The sequence below is a fragment of the Ovis aries genome, chromosome 23 (assembly GCF_016772045.2).
Source record: "Ovis aries strain OAR_USU_Benz2616 breed Rambouillet chromosome 23, ARS-UI_Ramb_v3.0, whole genome shotgun sequence".
In the NCBI taxonomy this organism is placed as follows: Eukaryota; Metazoa; Chordata; class Mammalia; order Artiodactyla; family Bovidae; genus Ovis; species Ovis aries.
This window is the reverse complement of record NC_056076.1, coordinates 60,923,636-60,944,355: the sequence shown is the minus strand read 5'-3', so window position 1 is coordinate 60,944,355 and position 20,720 is coordinate 60,923,636. Positions and strand designations below refer to the sequence as shown.

The 20,720-nt window shown below is 39.2% G+C and overlaps 1 protein-coding gene across 13 annotated transcripts in view; it reads right to left on the bottom strand.

Moving 5' to 3' along the window:
- The window catches only part of RELCH (RAB11 binding and LisH domain, coiled-coil and HEAT repeat containing), a 106,715-nt gene that overhangs the window by 79,954 nt on the left and 6,041 nt on the right, over positions 1-20,720 (bottom strand). For all 13 annotated transcript variants that reach the window (XM_042239224.2, XM_042239223.2, XM_027960869.2 and 10 more), the window contains exon 2: positions 2,674-2,763. In XM_042239224.2, the coding sequence (XP_042095158.1) occupies positions 2,674-2,763 (90 nt within the window). The remainder of the gene's footprint in view (positions 1-2,673; positions 2,764-20,720) is intronic.

The window sequence follows — 20,720 nt, the reverse complement described above, 5'->3', positions numbered from 1 at the left end:
CACACACACACACGTCAGAGAAACAGCTTATTAATGGTTGGAGCAGACTCTACATTTGCATCATGGGGCAATGGACTCAAAACCTGTGTTATCTATAAACTCCTGCCCAAGACTGGTACAGGAACATCAAAAAGATGTTTCTCAGTAAGGTTTACGTGTGAGCCAATGACAGATGACATGGTAATTATCTCTTCTCAATTACTGGTCTTTCAATTAGTTTCTAAGTTACTATCAATGGTTATAAAGAGACAAAAATCTCTTCGGAAATGGGAATTGTGATTAATTTAAATTTTCAGCCACATATCACACACTTGATTCAACAACAGGCTATGGTACAAGAGCCCTAAGAGTTTAAAGATTATTTTCTTGGAATAACATGTATTTTCTTCCTTTTCCCAGTGAAGATCAAAGACTGCATCCATTCATCCATTTATCCTGAAGTATCACTGATGCATAGTATTGTGCTAGTTTTCAGCTGTATAGCATAGTCATTCCCTTTTTTTGTAGCCTATATTTCATTATAGGTTATTACAGGACATTAGATATAGACTTCTGTGCTATGAAGTAAACCCTTGCTGCTTACCTATTTTACGTTTAGCAGTTCGTATCTATTACTCCTGTACTCCTAACCTGTCCCATCCTCCCCTCTCTCTCCGCTTTGGGGAACCACGGGTTTGTTTCCTATGTCTGTAAGTCTATTTCTGTTTTATACATAGATTCACTGGTATTATTTTTAGATTCCACATATAAGTGATATCACATAATATTTGTCTTTCTCAAGACTGGATGTATTTATATAATAAATACATATATAATTAAATATAACATAATGCCACTTAACAAATGATGTAATTAGGAGGATAAGTCCTAAAATTATTGAAATAATTCCCATTTGATTTGGCAATTTTCAGATATCACTGATGTGATTTGCTCTTTTGACACAGCTCTTTACTAACCATTGGTAGTAACTTAGAAGCTAATTGAAAGGCCAGTAATTCAGAAGAGATAATTACCGTGTCATCTGTCAGCTAACAATGTTTACAACTAAATCATGACAATTGAGGAGGCAGCTGCACTGAAGTTTCCCAATGACTTCCCCCTTCAGCTGACACTAATATTGTTCTCACTGCCGAGTCCTCTCTGAGCCTCTGCTGAACTAAAAATGATTCATCATTTTTTCCCTTAAATCATGTAATACTGTTTGAGATTTTTAAACTCTTTTATCAAGCAATAAATGAAAAGCACATACTGGAATGTCATTTTACATAGGTCAAACTTAATCCTTCACCCTAAGAGGTGGCATATGGTATGATCAGTGTTGGGCTCTGCTGCTGGGCTGTCTACATCTGAGTCTTAGTTCTGCCACTAAAGTCTGAAGACTCTCTGAGCGCCTCAGTTTCTTGGGGAGTGGAAGATGAGGATAATTCTATAACTTAATGAGTTAAGATACATTTACAAAGTGTTCAGAAAAGAGCAAGTGCTATATAAAAATTAGCGCTCAATAGCACTCATCTTTATTCATGATGACTAGAACAGGCAAATGTAGGGTAGGTTTTAACAACATTGTTCCAGTAAAGGGAAAAAAAAACTCAACAGGGCTGATGAAGAGAGGAAGCCAGCGTGTGGATGCCCCTGGCCCCAGGGCCCTCACAGGCTCCACGTGTCCCATGTGGCATCTTTCCTGCGCCAGGAGTGCCCACCACCCCAGCGGGGTAAAATGCCTCACTGAGGGTGGCTTCCCGTCTATCTCAGAGTCAACATCCCGTGAAAACCACAATTCCTATAAAGACATTCAGGAACTACTTCAGTAACTGACAGCCACAGCCTGAAGCACCAGAAAGGTACCAGGCACTTGACATCTGAGGAGCCAGAGCTTCTGCACTGGTGGATTCAGGGTGGACCCCAGGAGAACCCCACTGGCCTCATCTGATGAGGGCAGGGTACAGAGGGTGCAAACGGGTCTTCTGAAGTCCCCACAGACCCAATGGTGATGCCAGAAAGGCAAAACTGGTGGGAGAGTGGAGAAGGGACGCAGACTGGGGTGAGGAACCAGGCCACTAAAAAGCATGCTGCTCTTCTTTTTGGAATGGGCGAAGTCCAGGAAGCCCTGAGTGGACCAAGCATTAACAACCTTTACTTCCAGGACCACAGGAAGGTCGAGTGACGTTTCTAGAGGGATGCAGTGGTGGCCAGGGAGAACCCAAGGACTGAAGACACAGTTCTGGTCGCTAATCAGCATGGAGGTATTTAAACCAGCTTTTAACCATCAGCAGAGGGCACTGGTACATACCATGTAGATATCACTTAGCCCCGGTCTGGAGGATAAAAGGAATGAGGAGAGCAAGGTCCAAGTAACTTTGCACTAAACCATGGCTGACTGACACCTGCTTTACACCAGTTTTATAACTGCACGGCTGTAAACTGTTAGATGTAAGCAGAACTCAGTAGTTGCAGGCACACATAACCAAAAACTCAGAGCATCACTGGAAAGAGCAGTTGGGGGTTGGTGAACACTCAGGAATGCTCCCTGAAGCCAATACTTGAGTAACGTAACTTTGTATAGTAACTATCTAATTCTATTCACATACTGAACTGTACAGGAAGAGAATTTTTCAAGTCATTTCATTATTTCTGGAATGTGAAAAACTTCCAAATCTGTCTTTAGAATCTTACCTGCCACTCTCTCATCTGTTTCCCTGTTACCATCATCTGAATATCTTGCAAAGTCTAAAGAATCAAGGGTGCTGATGCTCCCAGCTCGATCTGTAATAAATCAAAAACAGAAAAAAAAAAAAAAAAAAGGGAAGAAGAATTAAACAGCTTTTTATTTAACTGCCAAAATAAGGGACTGGAAATCAATTAATTATCTATGATTTTTTTTCCAGTTAATAAACTATGACTCTACGGTATAGGAATTCTATTACAACTATAAGGTAAAAATGCTCGTACTAATTAAAGTACTTTGAAGTAACTCGAGTTTCCCTGCCCAGATCTCTAACTCCTGAACAAGACACACACAGGGTATAATGCAACCAGCCTAGCTAAGGACAACAGAACTGCAAACAATTTGGATTTTACTCCAAGTCCAGTGGAAAAACAACAGAAACACACACATTTTTAGAAACTGGCTGCTGTAAGGAAAGTGGTTTTCAGAGAGATCAACTCAGAGGCTGTTATGTAAATCAACTATACTCCACTAAAAAATAAAAATTAAAAAAGAGAGGCGACTGCAGTCATGTAAGGGCTTCCCAGGTGGCATCAGCGGTGAAAACAACGAGAAACACAGCCGACGGCGAGCGCAGGAGACATTGAGGGACGAGGGTTTGGCCCGAGTCAGGAATATCCCCTGACGGGGCACGGCAGCCCAGGCCAGTACTCTTGCCTGGAGAATCCCATGGACAGAGGAACCTGTGGGCTACAGTCCACGGGTCACAAAGAGTCGGACACGACTGAACTGACTTAGCACAGCACACAGCACAGAGGCGTGTAGGTGAGGGATGATCAGATCTGGCCTAGAATAGAGGTACTAGAAATGTGAGAAGTGGTCAGATTTGCGTTATTTTCTGGTGTAAAACATGTCCTGGTAGTGAAATGAACGTAGGTTTAAGTAAAAGAGAGAAAACAAGGTGATTCCTGAAGACTCCATTTATCGAATTTGTAATATGAGATGCAAAAGATGAACGCAGGGGCTTTAGGAGGTCTGTGTTTTAAGTGTACAGGGGTGGTATGGAGTGTTCTTAGCTTTAGGCAGATTTTTAAGTGTCTCTAAACAGAAAAATACACTGTACAAATTCTCAGCTGAAGGAAGAAATCAAAGCTGACACTTATTAAGGGAGATGTACCTAGCTAACGCAAAGAAGGGACAATAGGTCAACTCTTTATTAAGTTATGCTACTCACAGAGTGCTTACTGTTTATTACTGCTGTAAGGAATAGATTATCTGTTTAGAAAGCACTATTTGGGCAAATAAATTCAGACTACAGAAATATAGATTTGAAATCCACATATGGCTCCCCAACCTCCTTTTAAAACAATTAGTATATGCCAATAATTGAAATGGTTGACTTTTCAAATAGAGTTATGCTATTACTAATGTACCTCTTATCTTTTTAAAGTGAACCAAAAAGTTGAATCTTATTAAGGTGAACCAAGTGAAATTCTATATATAGTACTCTTCTGAGAACACAGTGTTTGTATTCAGAGAAGCATTTAATTTCTCTGCACTTTAATTATATCTGATAAATAACAACTTACTATGAACTTTTGTTGTAAGATGGTATAAACAAATTACAGGGAATCAAGTACACATCAAATCATTAGAGCATAATTTATTTAAGCATAAACCAAGAAATATCAAATAACAATATTTACTATACAAATCTCAAAAGTTCACATTAAAATGGGTTGAAATTAGAAATATTACTCAGCAATAAAAAAAACTACTGATATATGCCACATGACTGAATTTCAGTGCCTTATGATGAATGAAAATCTTTATACAGAATACACACTGTGTAATTTCATTTACATGAAGTTTTAGAACAGACAGTAGTAATTTACGGTAGAAAAAAATCACTATAGTGGATCTTGGAGTGGGGGGAGTGGGGGGCTGCAAGGACCGGGGGCTGCTGACTGGGAAGAGGCTGGAGGGGCCTTTTAGGGGCGAAGCTAGTTGGCAGGAGACTGGGTCACCACAGGGCATTCATTTCTTACAATTCATCAAACAGTACACTCGAGACGTGTATTTTACTGTTTGTAAATTTGCCTCAAAGGAAAAAAAGGTGAATTCTAAACACTGAGCCCGAGTCTGTGGTGTGCATGCTGAAACATTTAGAGGGAAGGGCACTGGCATTGAGAAGCTTCTCTGGTAGCTCAGTTGGTAAAGAATCTGTCCGCAGTGCAGGAAACCTGGGTTTGATTCCTGGGTCGGAAAGATCCCCTGAAGAAGGAAATGGCAATCCACTCCAGTGTTCTTGCCCGGAGAACCCCGTGGACAGAGGGGCCTGGCAGGTGGCAGCCAATGAGGTTGCAAGAGTCAGACATGACTCAGCAACTAAACCACCACCAACACTGGTATCTGCAACTTAATTTGGAATGCACAGAAAAATAAGATGACCTTTCAGATGAGCAGAGGATCAAAGAGCGGTATAAGTCGGAGATAAAGCAATCCTAGTAAAAATTTAATCGCATAATCGAGGTGGTAGATAAAGCAATCACAATAAAAATTTTCTCGAATAATCAAGGTGGTAGATATCAGCTGTAAAAATTCTTTTCCACCTTTCTCAAGTTTTGAAATTTTCAAAAAAAGTTGGAAAAAAACCTGGATGTACAAAGGGGACCAAAAAAAAAAAAACCCACAAAAAAATGCATTTAAGTTAAGTCCAGGATCCACCGACTCCTAGAATTTAATAACTGAAGTTGTAATACCGGGAAATAGCTATGATTTCTTATTGTCTTAAATGACAAAATAAATAAATTTGTTTTACTTCTACTGTTTGAAATGGAACCAAAGTTAGACAATGTGTCACAAAAAGAAAGGAAATAAATTTCAAAATAGATCAACTTCATAAGGCTTTTTACTTATACATCTTTTAAACAAGTAAAAACACAAAATGCTTGACTCGAATAGACCACTGACCTATGAATATATCTGCCTGGTAAATAACTAATATATATTATAAAATGGTGTTTTCAGGTCACTATATGTATACTACCTAAAATTTCCTGTTGTTTCTTTTTAATAATGACTTTTCTCCAATGATTTGTACCATACTGAAAATAGGAGCTCTTTCCTCCAATTATACAAATACACATACTAGACATAATTATAAAAATAGAGATACACAGAAAAGTAGATAAACCATTCCAATCTTACTAAGATTGGAAACATGATCAGAGATTATTAATTATCCCCCCAGAATTTCTAGATATTCTTTTCTGAACTCTCTTCCCCATGTGTAAGTATACATATATATTTCTGCAAAAACAGAATGGATACTTGCATCTTTGTAACTTGCTTTTTAAAAATGAAGATCATGTAGTGAGATTTTGCCATATTGATAAGGCGATGGATACATATTGCTTAGACTGCTTTCTAAATTAAGCACGGCAATTTGAGTTCCATCCACAGTATACAACAGCAGTTGTCAATGTCTGGTATTATTATTTTTAATCTCACCAATTTAACAAACTATAACACTGTCTTTTTAATTATGCATCTCTTTGATTTCTGGTGAACCTGAACGTTCTTTTAAAGATATAATGGCCATCTACCTTTTTCGGTGTGTGTGTGTGCAAATTTTCTATTCCCTTTCTTTGACCATGTAACTAACATCAAGATTTTCCTGGTAAGTTATTTTGCCATTACTGCCCTAATCAGAAATTCCTCTTGAGTACTAGGCCCTCCGCTCACACTCACAAGCATGTTTTGGCTCCTCACTAGCTAGTCTTATGTCTCCAACCTGTGTATTAAAACATGTACACCCAGTAGGATAAATCTTTATCAACCAATATTCTGGTGGCGGTGTAGCAGACCTCACTGTTTTATTCCTGAGTTTCATGAATGGTGAAGTATGGTGCTGGTGAAGTATGAGGTTGATTTCATATATTTTTTTTTCCATATTAAGTAACTAATGTTAGTTTTCTAAGTTCTTTCTCTTTCTGGTATTTTCAATCAGATACACAGGCCTACTAGGCTAGAGCCTATTTGATCATCATACATTATCCCTCCATTATACTATTTATCCAGAAGTTTGTAATAGGAAAGAGTCTTTGGGGAAAGCAAACGCAGCTTAATTTCTGTCTTGGTATTATTATGACCATTGAAAAATATATTTTTTCTTTTTTTTTTTCAGTTCCAAGCCAACAATTTTATATTCTCCAAGGAAAAAAGCTTTAATATCTTTTAAACTATAATAACATTAATCTTATAAAAGTAAAAGCAATCTCCAGATGTACTAAAATATATGCCATGTCAGAAAATAATTACTTATGGAAGAAAGTAATTTCAACTTTGATGGAGTTAACCTGTAACAGTTTGTATATAAAATATACTTGGGAATTTAAGACTAAAAGGTAAGATTTTCCAGTTTTTGCAGTAGTCACGTATGGATGTGAGAGTTGGACTATAAAGAAAGCTGAGCACCGAAGAATTGATGCTTTTGAACTGTGGTCTTGGAGAAGATTCTTGAGAGTCCCTTGGACAGCAAGGAGATCCAACCAGTCCATCCTAAAGGAAATCAGTCCTGAATATTCATTGGAAGGACTGATGCTGAAGCTGAAGCTCCAATACTTCGGCCACCTGATGTGAAGAACTGACTCATTGGCAAAGACCCTGATGCTGGGAAAGATTGAAGGCAGAAGGAGAAGGGGACAACGGAGGACGAGATGGTTGGATGGCAACAGCGACTCGATGGACATGAGTTTGAGCAAGTTCTGGGAGTTGGTGACGGACAGGGAAGCCTGGCGTGTTGCAGTCCATGAGGTTGCAAAGAGTCAGACACGACGGAGCAACTGAACTGAACTGAGGTAAGATTATAGCTTCTAGATAAATAAGCTTCTTTGGATTCAGCCAGAATTCTTTTCCAGGGCAAGCACATACCTTTCCAAATACTCTGATATAAAAGAGGAAGAGTTTGGAAAAACTAGCCTCTTTTCTTTGGAGAAGGAAATGGCAACCCACTCCTCCCAGGGATGGAGGAGTGTGGTGGGCTGCCGTCTATAGAGTCGCACAGAGTCGGACACGACTGAAGCGACTTAGCAGCAGCAGCAGCCTCTTTTCTTAAGAAAGAAGCTGTTACCACTTTCTAATATAAAGTATACCACAAAGCATTTCTTCAAATTCTAAGATTGTGTAACTTCTTAGTAATTCACTTTGTAACTCAGAAACTGAATGATCAGGGACTTTCACCATAGCTGACAAACCAGTAAAACCTGTATGTAAGTTTTAGTAGGCCTGAAAACTAAAACCATTAGACAGAGTGTAACTATAAGGCATGCAGACCGATTTTATAAATTATTGTATGAGAGGAGCCTTATTTATATATATTTAATCTTTAGGTACTGATGACAGAATGTACTTCTATAATAGCTAGAAAAATTAGCTTCAGACTCTTGAAAAGTCATCTTTTATAGAAATTAGATACCAATAGCACTGTAAAAGAAAAATGTATCAGAGAAATTGATCAGCTCCTGACTGGGAAAGAGCATTGGTTAATTCAGTGAACATTCAGTGAACAGCTACTGTGCACCAGGTTAACAACAGGAAAATACAACAAAGAATTAAAGAATAATTTTTAAAGACTATAGATATAACTGATTCTGAAGAATAGACTTAAATTTTCTGAATACTTCTTTCTATACTGTTTAATTTTTTACAATTAATACTTTTTGTAATATGGGCATTTTATAATTAAAAAGTCATTAAAGTACCCAATTTATAATTAATGGATTTAAAGAAAAATAATGTCAAGCAATTAGCTTTAAATTTCAATTTGCTTAGTAAAGATCATTTACTGAACTACACCTGTGCCATGGGTTAGGGTTAAAGCAAAGAAAGAAGTATATAGTTTATAAATTCAGTAAACAGATAACAAATTTACCTTAAAATTAATTATATCCAAATTTGAGGTCATGCATAAACACTCTAGTGTATTATCCACTTAAATTAAAAAACGGATCTCAGAAATCTGTCAGTGGCAAAATTTGCGTTTAGATTTCCTGATCTTCAGTTCTTCTCTAACATGGGGCTCATTTCACTGGCCCCTCTGTTTGAGAGCTAGAGGGAAGCTTAGAGATAGCCCACCTCTCATCTTGACTAGTAAGGAAACAGAGCTGCATATTCACCCAGTGCATATTCACTAATCCATGGTGTGGAGTAGAAAGATAAACATTCAGTGAGACTTGGCTCTAGCTTTCAGTAAGCTTATAACCACTGGAATTAAGTCACGTACACAGATAATAACAATACAATTAGACTACATTAAAGGTTAAGCAAATTAACCTTTGTAAGAAGCTCGGGGTATAATTTAAGTCTCCCAGTTTCCAGCTCACTGTCTTTTCTTTGTCACAAGATTCCACTGAGTTAAACATCAAATTAAAAGACTTACACTTAGGAACAGGCGAACGAAACTTTACTGACAAACTGTTCATTAGAGGTAAGATTTCTATAACGCCAGATGACTTGACCATACGAACAGCTGTCAGGTGGAGAGGAGGGTTATTATTAGTAGCATTAGCTACTATTATATTTAACTTTCTGACCACTTATTTTGTGCCAGATATTTTTCACAGATAAACAGGAGCTGTTACCTTCTGTATTTTGCAATAAAGGATAAAGAGACTATCCCAGACTCACGCAACTGGGAAGGCGCAGACTAGAACTACGAACGCAAGCCCGCTGGCGCCAAAGCCTGTGCTCTAAACCATTCGTCTCCTTGAGCAACATGTGAAAGCATGCAGGCTCTCATCTCCTAGACTCCAGCCGAGCGGGCTTGATGCCGTGAGTGGCCTCAGTAAGGTCGACCTGGACTCAACTTTCCTCAGGCGACAGAGGGAAAAGCTAACTTGACAAGGAATACTCCAAACTCACATATCTAAAAGATCCCAATACCTAAAGATCGTCTCTTTAACATACAATCAACATTTACTCAAAGGCTTATTTGTCTGGTACAGTATTAGGCACTGGTGACAAAAGATAAATATCGTCTCTTTTCTATATTCATGCTAAATAAATATTTCTGAACTGCCTACTTTAGGCAGCTGTGCCAGGTGTGAGAGAAGACAAAGATACGTGAGACAGGAACTCCAACAAACACCTTAAAAAAAACCCTAGTCAGCTGAAACATCGACATGCAAAAATAAGAGCAACAGTATCACAGTCACAAGTTTCATATAATTAATTTCCATGAGACAGAGACAAACAAACACAAGTTCAGAGGATTTAGAGACCACTTTGAGGAAGGACATTAACTGGACCTTGACTTAAAGGTAAACAGAATCTGGAAAGCGGGAAAGAACGTGAAGAGAAGGAAACCGATACGGACAAGAGCACTGAGACAAGAGCATATGAAGCAAGTCCAAGAAACACTACGTGAACAACGTGAGTACAACACAGGCCTGCACACGCCAGTGCGGATGAAGACGCAGGGAGAAACAAGAGCACAGGGAGAAAGTCACAAGGCATATTTACAATAAAATAGTTCAAAGTCATTTTTATCGTATACTGTGCAAAAATGGGGAAAATTAACTTCCTAAACAGATTTATAAATTTTTTTTCTGCAATGTATAATTCTGCTAATAAAAAAGAGTTTAAAAAAAACTGTCTTGGATGTGAGCAATTTTAAAAGGTTTTAGCTAGACTGACATGAACAAACTGCTTTTAAAATCAATTAAGGATGGAGGAACCGATTAAAGGCACAGGAACCAGCGATAAGGCTGAGACTCAGGATCCAGAGGTGAGCTGCAGGCCTGAGCTGAGGCAGCGCACAAGCACAGAGCTGAGGATGGTCAGAAAGAGCACAGGAAACAGGGCGGCACAGCCTTGAGCAACACTGGCCACCTAATCAGGATCGGCTGGTTTCAGAAACAAATGAGCATCATTTCTGCCTGCTGAGGAAATCTGGAAGAAGGTTACACCCACAATGGCAACCGTGGTCCCCCTCCTAGAGGCTTAGTCATCTTTCAGGACTAGACCAGAACCTGAGATGTAACCATGCAGCAAAGCTTCAGGACTGAGAAAAAGGAGGACGTCCTGATCCAGCGTTCGTGGATTTCCATAGCTGATTCCATTCAGCAAATGATCATTCTCCTTTGTCTTGGTGTGGTGCTACAGTTTATCATTTTACTTGTTAAATGATCAATATTACTCTACCTGACCTGCCCTCTGCATTAAAATGACTGGCTACTCTCAGTCAGTCAGTAAGATATACTCTGAATGGGTCACTAAGATACTTTGCCTGATCACATACTAAAATGACTCAAGAACATTTGCTTAACTGTGCTTTAAAATTGACAAAACAGTAGTTGTACTGCAATGGAAAGAATGAAAACTCGGAAGCTGACGATCTGGTCTGGAATCCCAGTCTTGCCACTTAAGACATGATACGCAGAAAGATACGAAAGGGCACACAAATAAAACGTAAGCCCATCTTCAGCCAGCCCTCAGCACCCTGTGGGTCCCCAATCCTTGCTTAGACTCTTCTGTGCGTGTCCTTTCAGAAAACGCGACGCGCAGACCAGTTTCTCCCTTTTTGCAGCTCAGTGGAAACAGTTCACAAATACTGCCTGCACCCTAGCTTGCTCACTTTGTAACACATCCTCTGTCATTCCACATGAGGGCATACAGATCACTCTGCTTTAATTAGCCGATCCCCCCTGTTGGACATTCAGGTAGTTTTCAACTTTTGATACCTTTACTCGAACATAGAAGATATGAAAAAAATCTAGGTTCAATAATTTTGATGCAAACAAGCTTGTCTTTAATAAAATATGGAATGGAACTGGATACTAAGGAACATGCATTTTTAAAATGTGCTTGATACCACCAAATTACTCGCAAAAGAGTGTCCTACCAAGAGTATATAAGTATACATCTTACTTTCCAACCTTTGTATCATACGTATTTTGATCAAAACTACACTCAGAAGACAATATTGTTTACAGGGGAAAAAAAAAAAACTTGTTAGGAAGAGTTCAGTGAGCCTGTAGACTTGAAACCCACCAATACGAGCTGCCTGTCTGGCGCAGACACCTTATCAGAAAGTTTAGGAGGCAACGATCAATATTCCCACTACTGTAGCTTACCACAATGCAAATACTAAACATTAAGAACATAACAAAATATGACTGAGAGATTTTGGTGATACATTCGTTACTCTCATCATCTCATACTCTTGGACATTTCTCCTTACTCATACATTCATTCTCCACGCCCACTATCCTCCAACACACACACACACACACACACACACACACACACACACACACACACACACACACACGCTTTATTCCTTACAGTGATTGTAAAGAATGCCTACAACCAGGAACTACTCTTGACTAAAACAATTAGAAGCTTTTCGGGCCGCTGCCACACACCTCTCCAGTGGTGACACTATCTCTGCGCACACATGCAGAGTATCTACAAGGCCCCCACACAGCGCCACGTGCAGCGCAGCACTCTGTAATACTTCTTACTGCTGAGCAATAAGAAGCTGCTGGTAGAATTCTGACTGCTTGAAACATGTCAAATGTATCCTAAAAGAGATCTTTGTCAACATTATAGTAAGAATTATCAACTCAGTCTCAAAATTTCCCTTCCAAATAAAACTGACCTTCAAGGTAAAACACCAATAGGTGACTGAGAACAGAGAAACCGGTGCATAGGCACCAATAATTTGTGAGCAAAGAATGACATTTTTTGCTACTGTCTTGTACAGGAGACAGGGATCAAGACCATCCCCATGGAAAAGAAATGCAAAAAAGCAAAATGGCTGTCTGGGGAGGCTTTACAAATACTTGTGAAAAGAAGAGAAGCAAAAAAGCAAAGGAGAAAAGGTAAGATATTCCCATCTGAATTCAGAGTTCCAAAGAACAGCAAGGAGAGATAAGAAAGCCTTCCTCAGCGATCAATGCAAACAAATAGAGGAAAACAACAGAATGGGAAAGACTAGAGATCTCTTCAAGAAATTTAGAGATACCAAGGGAACATTTCATGCAAAGATGGGCTCGGTAAAGGACAGAAATGGTCTGGACCTAACAGAAGCAGAAGATATTAAGAAGAGGTGGCAAGAATACAAAGAACTGTACAAAAAGATCTTCATTACCCAGATAATCATGATGATGTGATCACTCACCTAGAGCCAAACATCCTGGAATGTGAAGTCAAGTGGGCCTTAGAAAGCATCACTACGAACAAAGTGAGTGGAGGTGATGGAATTCCAGTTGAGCTGTTTCAAATCCTGAAAGATGATGCTGTGAAAGTGCTGCACTCAGTATGCCAGCAAATTGGGAAAACTCAGCAGTGGCCACAGGACTGGAAAAGGTCAGTTTTCATTCCAATCCCAAAGAAAGGCAATGCCAAAGAAAGCTCAATCTACCGCACAATTGCCCTCATCTCACATGCTAGTAAATTCATGTGCAAAATTCTCCAAGCCAGGCTTCAGCAATACGTGAACCGTGAACTTCCAGATGTTCAAGCTGGTTTTAGAAAAGGCAGAGGAACCAGAGATCAAACTGCCAACATCACTGGATCATTGAAAAAGCAAGAGAGTTCCAGAAAAACATCTATTTCTGCTTTACTGACTACGCCAAAGCCTTTGACTCTGTGGATCACAATAAAACTGTGGAAAATTCTTCAAGAGATGGGAATACCAGACCATCTGACCTGCCTCTTGAGAAACCTATATGCAGGTCAGGAAGCAACAGTTAGAACTGGACATGGAACAACAGACTGGTTCCAAATAGGAAAAGGAGTACGTCAAGGCTGTATATGTTCACCCTGCCTATTTAACTTATATGCAGAGTACATCATGAGAAACGCTGGGCTGGAAGAAGCACAATCTGGAATCAAGATTGCCGGGAGAAATGTCAATAACCTCAGATGTGCAGATGACACCACCCTTATGGCAGAAAGTGAAGAGGAGCTAAAAAGCCTCTTGATGAAAGTGAAAGAGGAGAGTGAAAAAGTTGGCTTAAAGCTCAACATTCAGAAAACGAAGATCATGGCATCTGGTCCCATCACTTCATGGGAAATAGGTGGGGAAACAGTAGAAACAGTGTCAGACTTTATTTTTTTGGGCTCCAAAACCACTGCAGATGGTGACTGCAGCCATGAAATTAAAAGACGCTTACTCCTTGGATGGAAAATTATGACCAATCTACATAGCATATTAAAAAGCAGAGACATTACTTTGCCAACAAAGGTCGGTCTAGTCAAGGCTATGGTTTTTCCTGTGGTCATGTATGGATGTGAGATTTGGACTGTGAAGAAAGCTGAGCACTGAAGAATTGATGCTTTTGAGCTGTGGTGTTGGAGAAGACTCTTGAGAGTCCCTTGGACTGCAAGGAGATCCAACCAGTCCATCTTAAAGGAGATCAGTCCTGGGTCTTCTTTGGAAGGAATCATGCTAAAGTTGAAATTCCAATACTTTGGCCACTTCATGTGAAGAGCTGACTCATTGGAAAAGACTCTGATGCTGGGAGGGATTGGTGGCAGGAGAAGGGGACGAGAGAGGATGAGATGGCTGGATGGCATCACCGGCTGGATGGCATCACCGACTCGGTGGACATGAATTTGGGTGAACTCCGGGATTTGGTAATGGACAGGGAGGCCTGGCGTGTTGCAATTCATGGGGTCACAAAGAGTCGGACATGATTGAGAGACTGAACTGAACTGTCCAAATCTAATTAATAGATGATACAAGACAGATATTCAATATGAGCCAACAAAAAAGGCAGACATGTACCAAACACATATGCAGAAATAACTTAACAATGCAGAATATGTTCCTCCTGTTCATGTACCAGAGTAAGGATGGTATTCGCATTTCACATCACTACAAACACCAAACTTGGTTTACACTGCATAGTTATAGGCTTTGGTGTCAATTAATGGCAGAACACTGGAGCTGTTAATTCCCCTGACAAATGTTCCTTGCTTTGCTAGAATTTATTACATGCAAAATTTGACAAAATACCTTATATCGACTCAAAAGAGAAAAGTTCAAAGTACACCGTCACATAGCCACCACCTGATGTGAACAACTGCTAACATTTTACAAAATTTAAAAAGAAATGCCTTTAAGTTCATGTCCCTAATGTTTCCCTCCTCAAAGGCAATCACAGTAATGGATTCAGTGTGACTCTAGTTGATGTTTTGTAAACCTATAGCACATATCAGTTCAGTTCAGTTGCTCAGTCGTGTCCGACTCTTTGCGACCCCATGAACCGCAGCACACCAAGCCTCCCTGTCCATCACCAACTCCCCGAGTCTAAGTACCCACAAATAATATATTGTTTTATGCATTTGAAAATGTACATAAGGGCACAGAACCGTGTGTGATGCTTCACAACAGATGTGAGATCTGATTGAGATGCTAAGATCTTCATTCTATGAATATACCATAGTTAATGTTTCCATTACGTATGGCCAAAAGCACTGCTTCCAGCGTTGTACACAGCTCGTTCCGCACCCTTGTGAGCTCTGGATAAACAGTTCTATGTGGAGACGCTGGGTTAACCGGTGTGCACCACCTCCAGTTCTACTGCATTTTATCAAACACTTTCCACAGGAGCTCTACGGACATTTCTACTGGTGGCACAGACGGCCTGCCTCCTCCGTATCAGGAACACTAAGTGTCAGGCCTCTTCATATTTTGCCAAAAGATCAGGTATAGGTATCATAATATGCATTTCCCTAATTACTAGTGAACTTGAGCGACTTTTCATTGGTTTGCTTCTGCCTATTTTTCATTAGGTTATTTTTCTTTTCCTTACTTTGCAGGGATTCTATACAGATTCTATATTTGAAATACTTTTTGACTACTATATATACATGTGCCAAATACGTACTCCTAGTCTATGGCTTGTCTTTTACTTTATGTTATCTTTTCACATACAGGAATTTTAACTGTGATACAAATATATCAATCTCTTCAAAGTCTACAATTTTTATGTGTAAGAAATCTTACCTCATAAAGGTCATAAATATGTTTTAATATTTCCTTCAAAAAGTCTTCCAGTTTCATTTCCCACATTTAGTATTTCAATTCATTTGGAACCTCTGTTTTGATGTGTGTATGTCTGTGGTAGGAGAGAAAGGAATAACTCCCCTCTAGAAGGAGAAAAATGTATCCAATAGTCTTCCCTTTCCTCCTTTATCTGACTCTGTTTCTTATACAAAAGATTCACTGAGCTTGTTTCTGGCCTATAATCTCTTCCTTACTTCAATCTGTCTACCTTTGCTTGCCTTTGCTTTTAAAATATTTGTTCTGTAGACAGCAACATATATTGGTTTCAAAAAAATTTTAGTAAGCTTCAAAAAGACAAATCCCATTTTCTCGCCATGTGCTGGTTATAAAATCAAATAACTAACCATTGCCTAAGAGGAACACAAAAAGAAATATTTAAAAATAACTTATATGAATGTAATTTAAAATATCTACAAAAATGGAGGTACAATGCCTTTACAGATATAAAACACAATGCATTAACTGTATGGAGGCAGATTTTAATGAACCATTACAAAATCTTAAATCCAATGTTTGCCTTTTAATATCAATAATCTATTTTACACTTACACAGACTTACTGCAAATGATAATAAATATTAATTCAGCTGACTCTCATAACAGCTCTTATCAGGTAGGTGCTGTTATCCTCAGTTCTCATTTTTAGATGAAGAAATTGAGGCACTGAGAGATTAAGAAACAAGAAAAAAAAAGTGGCAGAAACAGGATCAAAGCCAGGACTCCAAACTTTGTGCTCTGAAGTCTCTATGCTGTACAGTTTTACTTCTTTAATTTATGGTGGCCACTCAAATAGAAATGTTTTAAATTTTCAAGTGAATTTCAAGTACAGATGTTCCCAGTATGTTTTTTAAACAAATATTTTAATCCGGATGTCACATACCCATTCAGTTCAGTTCAGTTGCTCAGGCATGTCCGACTCTTTGCGACTCCACGGACTGCAGCAAGCCAGGCCTCCTTGTCCATCACCAACTCCCGGAGTTCACCCAAACTCATGTCCATTGAGTCGGTGATGCCATCCAGCCATCTCATCCTCTGTCGTCCCCTTCTCCTCCTGCCTTCCTTCAATCTGTCCCAGCATCAGGGTCTTTTCAAATGAGTCAGTTCGTCACATCAGGTGGTCAAAGTATTGCAGTTTCAGCTTCAACACCAGTCCTTCCACTGAACACTCAGGACTGATCTCCTTTAGGATGGACTGGTTGGATCTCCTTGCATGGAGCTCTCAAGAGAATTCTCCAACACCACAGTTCGAAAGTATCAATTCTTTGGCGGTCTTCAGAAAATAGGCCAAGTTCACTTTCACTTTCAAAAGTATAGGTGGTACACACAGACCTACTCCTGTTTTATCAGCCACACATTTTTCCAGTTACTCTGCTGCCAAGCTCACATTTCTCTACTTCGTTCACACCAATGTGAGAGATCTATCACACAGCTTTTGCTATAACACAAACACATCAGCTCTAGGATGTTCTCCTGGGTCCTGTTATAGTCACCTTTTGCTGAATCTTAGTAAATACCATTGCTGTATTCAATTATATCAAGTATTCACTTTTCAGAAATCTGAAGAATCTATTTTTAAAGTAAATTAGGCAATTTACATCCAGCTTGTTCAGATTTTCTGTGCAGATTTCCCTAGTTTGTAGAAACTATATGCACACATGGAACTGGAGAGTTATCAGTCTGCCATGCTCCAGGGAAATGGGGCCAGAACCACTTTAAAAAGTTAATCGTGGGTACAAACTTCCAACAAGATAGATAAGTCTTGGGGACGAAGTGTACAGCATGGTGGCCATAGTTAACAATATTGTTTTGTGTATTTCAAAGCTGCTCAGAGAGCAGATCACAGAAGTTCTCATCAAAGGAAAAAAACAAACAAACTCTAACTGTGTGGTGATGGGTGGAAACTAAACTCACTGTGGTGATCATTTCAAAATGCAGACGCGTATCAAATCACTTTGCCGGACGCCTAACACTAGTGGAATGTCATGACAATTAGATCTCAAAAAAAGTTAACGGTAATAGCTCCACAAACACTCATACAAGGGGGTTGAAGCAGATCAACCCTCAACTAATGCAAATCCCCCAAAAGTCAACCAAAGAGGCACCACGTTCAAAATATGGCCAAACAGCAGAACACAATTTATTTAAGTATCAACAAGTATGTTTTTAGTATAAATAATTCAGAAACCACATTTTATCATCAACTCTTACAGTACAGACGTGTGTGTTGTGTGTTTAGTTAGTTACAGTACACATACATAGAAGCCAACAAAAACAACTATCTGAAGGGAGAAAATAGGTTATTAATATTTAAGGCCCTTCTCAATTGATATTTACAATTTAGATATAAGCAGACTTTAGACCAAAGTAAGTGCTCTTTTCCAGTGAATCATCCTAAAACCATGGGAATTAAGGTAGCAGGCACAGTTAGAAGCCACCATTCAAAAAAAAAAAAATGATAACAAAATTTAGTTTTTGTCCTAAATAGATTAAACAAAATGAAAACTGAGCCAATCCTGAATGGTTTTTTCCAACAAAGGTGCTTAAAAGACAAGCAAAGAAACAAAAAAACATACAGTAAGATCATCTCTAAAGTATAAAGTGTAAATTTAGTTTTTAACATAAAAGGCCTGTTCACTGGTTAATACCCTTATCTTGCTTCCTTTTAAACTATGTACCACAAGGGCCTGAAGTGTCATACTGCATTTTTATAACTACCCAAATGGAATCACTTTATTAATTGTGAGCCAGATAATGGAAAGCATGTTCCCAGATGATGTTTTCAACAAGGCAAAATATAAAATAAATATTATCTTCTCTTTACCCTCACTTCCTTTTCCTCTTCCTCACTCAGGATGAGACTCTAAATATGGCCAAATAAGAAAGTTACTGTTTATATCGAAATTTCACTCATACTTGAGCATCACGTTAAAATTTTACTTTCTCCACAATTATCACAATCAACAATGATGTTTCTATATCTGATCACAATCAACAATGATGTTTCTACATCTGAATGCTTACACTATTACCTGTACCACGGAAAACTATTCTATAGACTTTTAGGCGCTAGTCTTGGCTCTTCATTAAGAACATAATATGCTCAAGGATATGCACTAAACTTCTTTTGGATTCCTATACTTGGCTGATCACATAACTTTATAAATTTACTGATCAATGTAAAATATTGAATACCAACTATACGCAAGTGACTGTTCTAGGCAATGAAAATATCTGACTTTCCACAAGAATTAAAAAGTTTGAAGCTGATGAAAGACATGGGTAAAAAATGAGTCATATAAGAGAGAAATTTAGGAATCTATATCAATCACCTCAGATGTGCAGGTGACACCCCCCTTATGGCAGAAAGTGAGAACAACTAAAGAGCCTCTTGATGAAAGTGAAGAGGAGAGTGAAAAAGTGGGCTTAAAGCTCAACACTCAGAAAACTAAGATCTTGGCATCTGGTCCCATCATTTCATGGCAAATAGATGAGGAAACAGGGGCTGACTTTATTTTGGGGGGCTCCAAAATCACTGCAGATGGTGACTGCGGCCATGAAATTAAAAGACGCTTACTCCTTGGAAGGAAAGTTATGACCAACCTGCTAAGTTGCTTCAGTCATGTCGGACTCTGTGCAACCCCACAGACGGCAGCCCATCAGGCTCTGCCATCCCTGGGATTCTTCAGGCGGAATACTGGAGTGGGTTGCCATTTCCTTCTCCAACCTGGATAGCATATTAAAAAGCAGAGACATTATTTTGTCAACAAAGTCCGTCTAGTCAAGGCTATGGTTTTTCCAGTAGTCATGTATGGATGTGAGAGTTGGACTATAAAGAAAGCTAAGTGCCAAAGAATTGATGCTTTTGAACTGCGGTGTTGGAAAAGACTCTTGAGAGTCCCTTAGACTGCAAGAAGATCTAACCAGTCTATCCTAAAGGAGATCAGCCCTGGATGTTCATTGGAAGGACTGAGGTTGAAGCTGAAACTACCAATATTTTGGCCACCTGATGTGCAGAACTGACTCATTTGAAAAGACTCTGATGCTGGGAAAGATTGAAGGCAGGAGGAAAAGCGGACGACAGAGGATGAGATGGTTGGATGGCATCACCGACTCAACAGACATGAGTCTGAGTGAGCTCCAGGAGTTGATGATGGATAGGGAGGCCTGGCGTGCTGCAATTCATGGGGTCGCAAAGAGGCGGACAAGTCTGAGCAACTGAGCTGAACAGAACTGAATATGGTCCAGACAGCAATAGCAAGTCTCCCTCAGCTAAAAGCAGTGAGCTTAATATATTTTAGGAATATTCTCTCGATATTTGGTTAGAAGCCAGAGGAAGCACTAAACCCAGCTCCAACCTAGCGGGGAGGGACTATTTTGTTAAGTGGAAGCGATGGGCACTTTTCCAAGATGGGAGTCACAGCACAGGGGACACGAAGAAGGGGACAGAGCAGTGAGGTGAGCGCTCTTTCAGAGCTCTGAGAAAAGATAGGCAGGACAGTGAAAGAGCACTTCAAAAGGAGAGAGGGGACTCAAGAAGTCTGCAGGCTCATAAGTTAAATTATTAAAGTCAGCCATAAATAAGCTGATAAGCTGCCTTAAGAACATCTGGAAGCATAACTACAGAATAAAAGAAATTCATCACTGAAAGGCATGTTATTTGACCACTTACTGTCTCTACAGAGCTGACTCATTCTAGGCAATTTTTCTGATTTTGATTAAACCTTGAAGGCTCAGAGTAGAACAGCATTCCTCTAGATAAAATACTGTAATTTGTAATTAAGTTGTGCCAAAGGCATTGGCATAAGTTTTACCTTGCAATCTAACTGGAAACCAAACTGGCTCAACTGGCAAAAATACAGGGGACAATATATAATTAATGTGTGTCTATATTCAAGCAAGTAATATTACATGCAAAAGATCAAATTAGTTTATCAAGTGGGCCTAGCAGGACTGTCACAAGGAATCAAACCCTGAG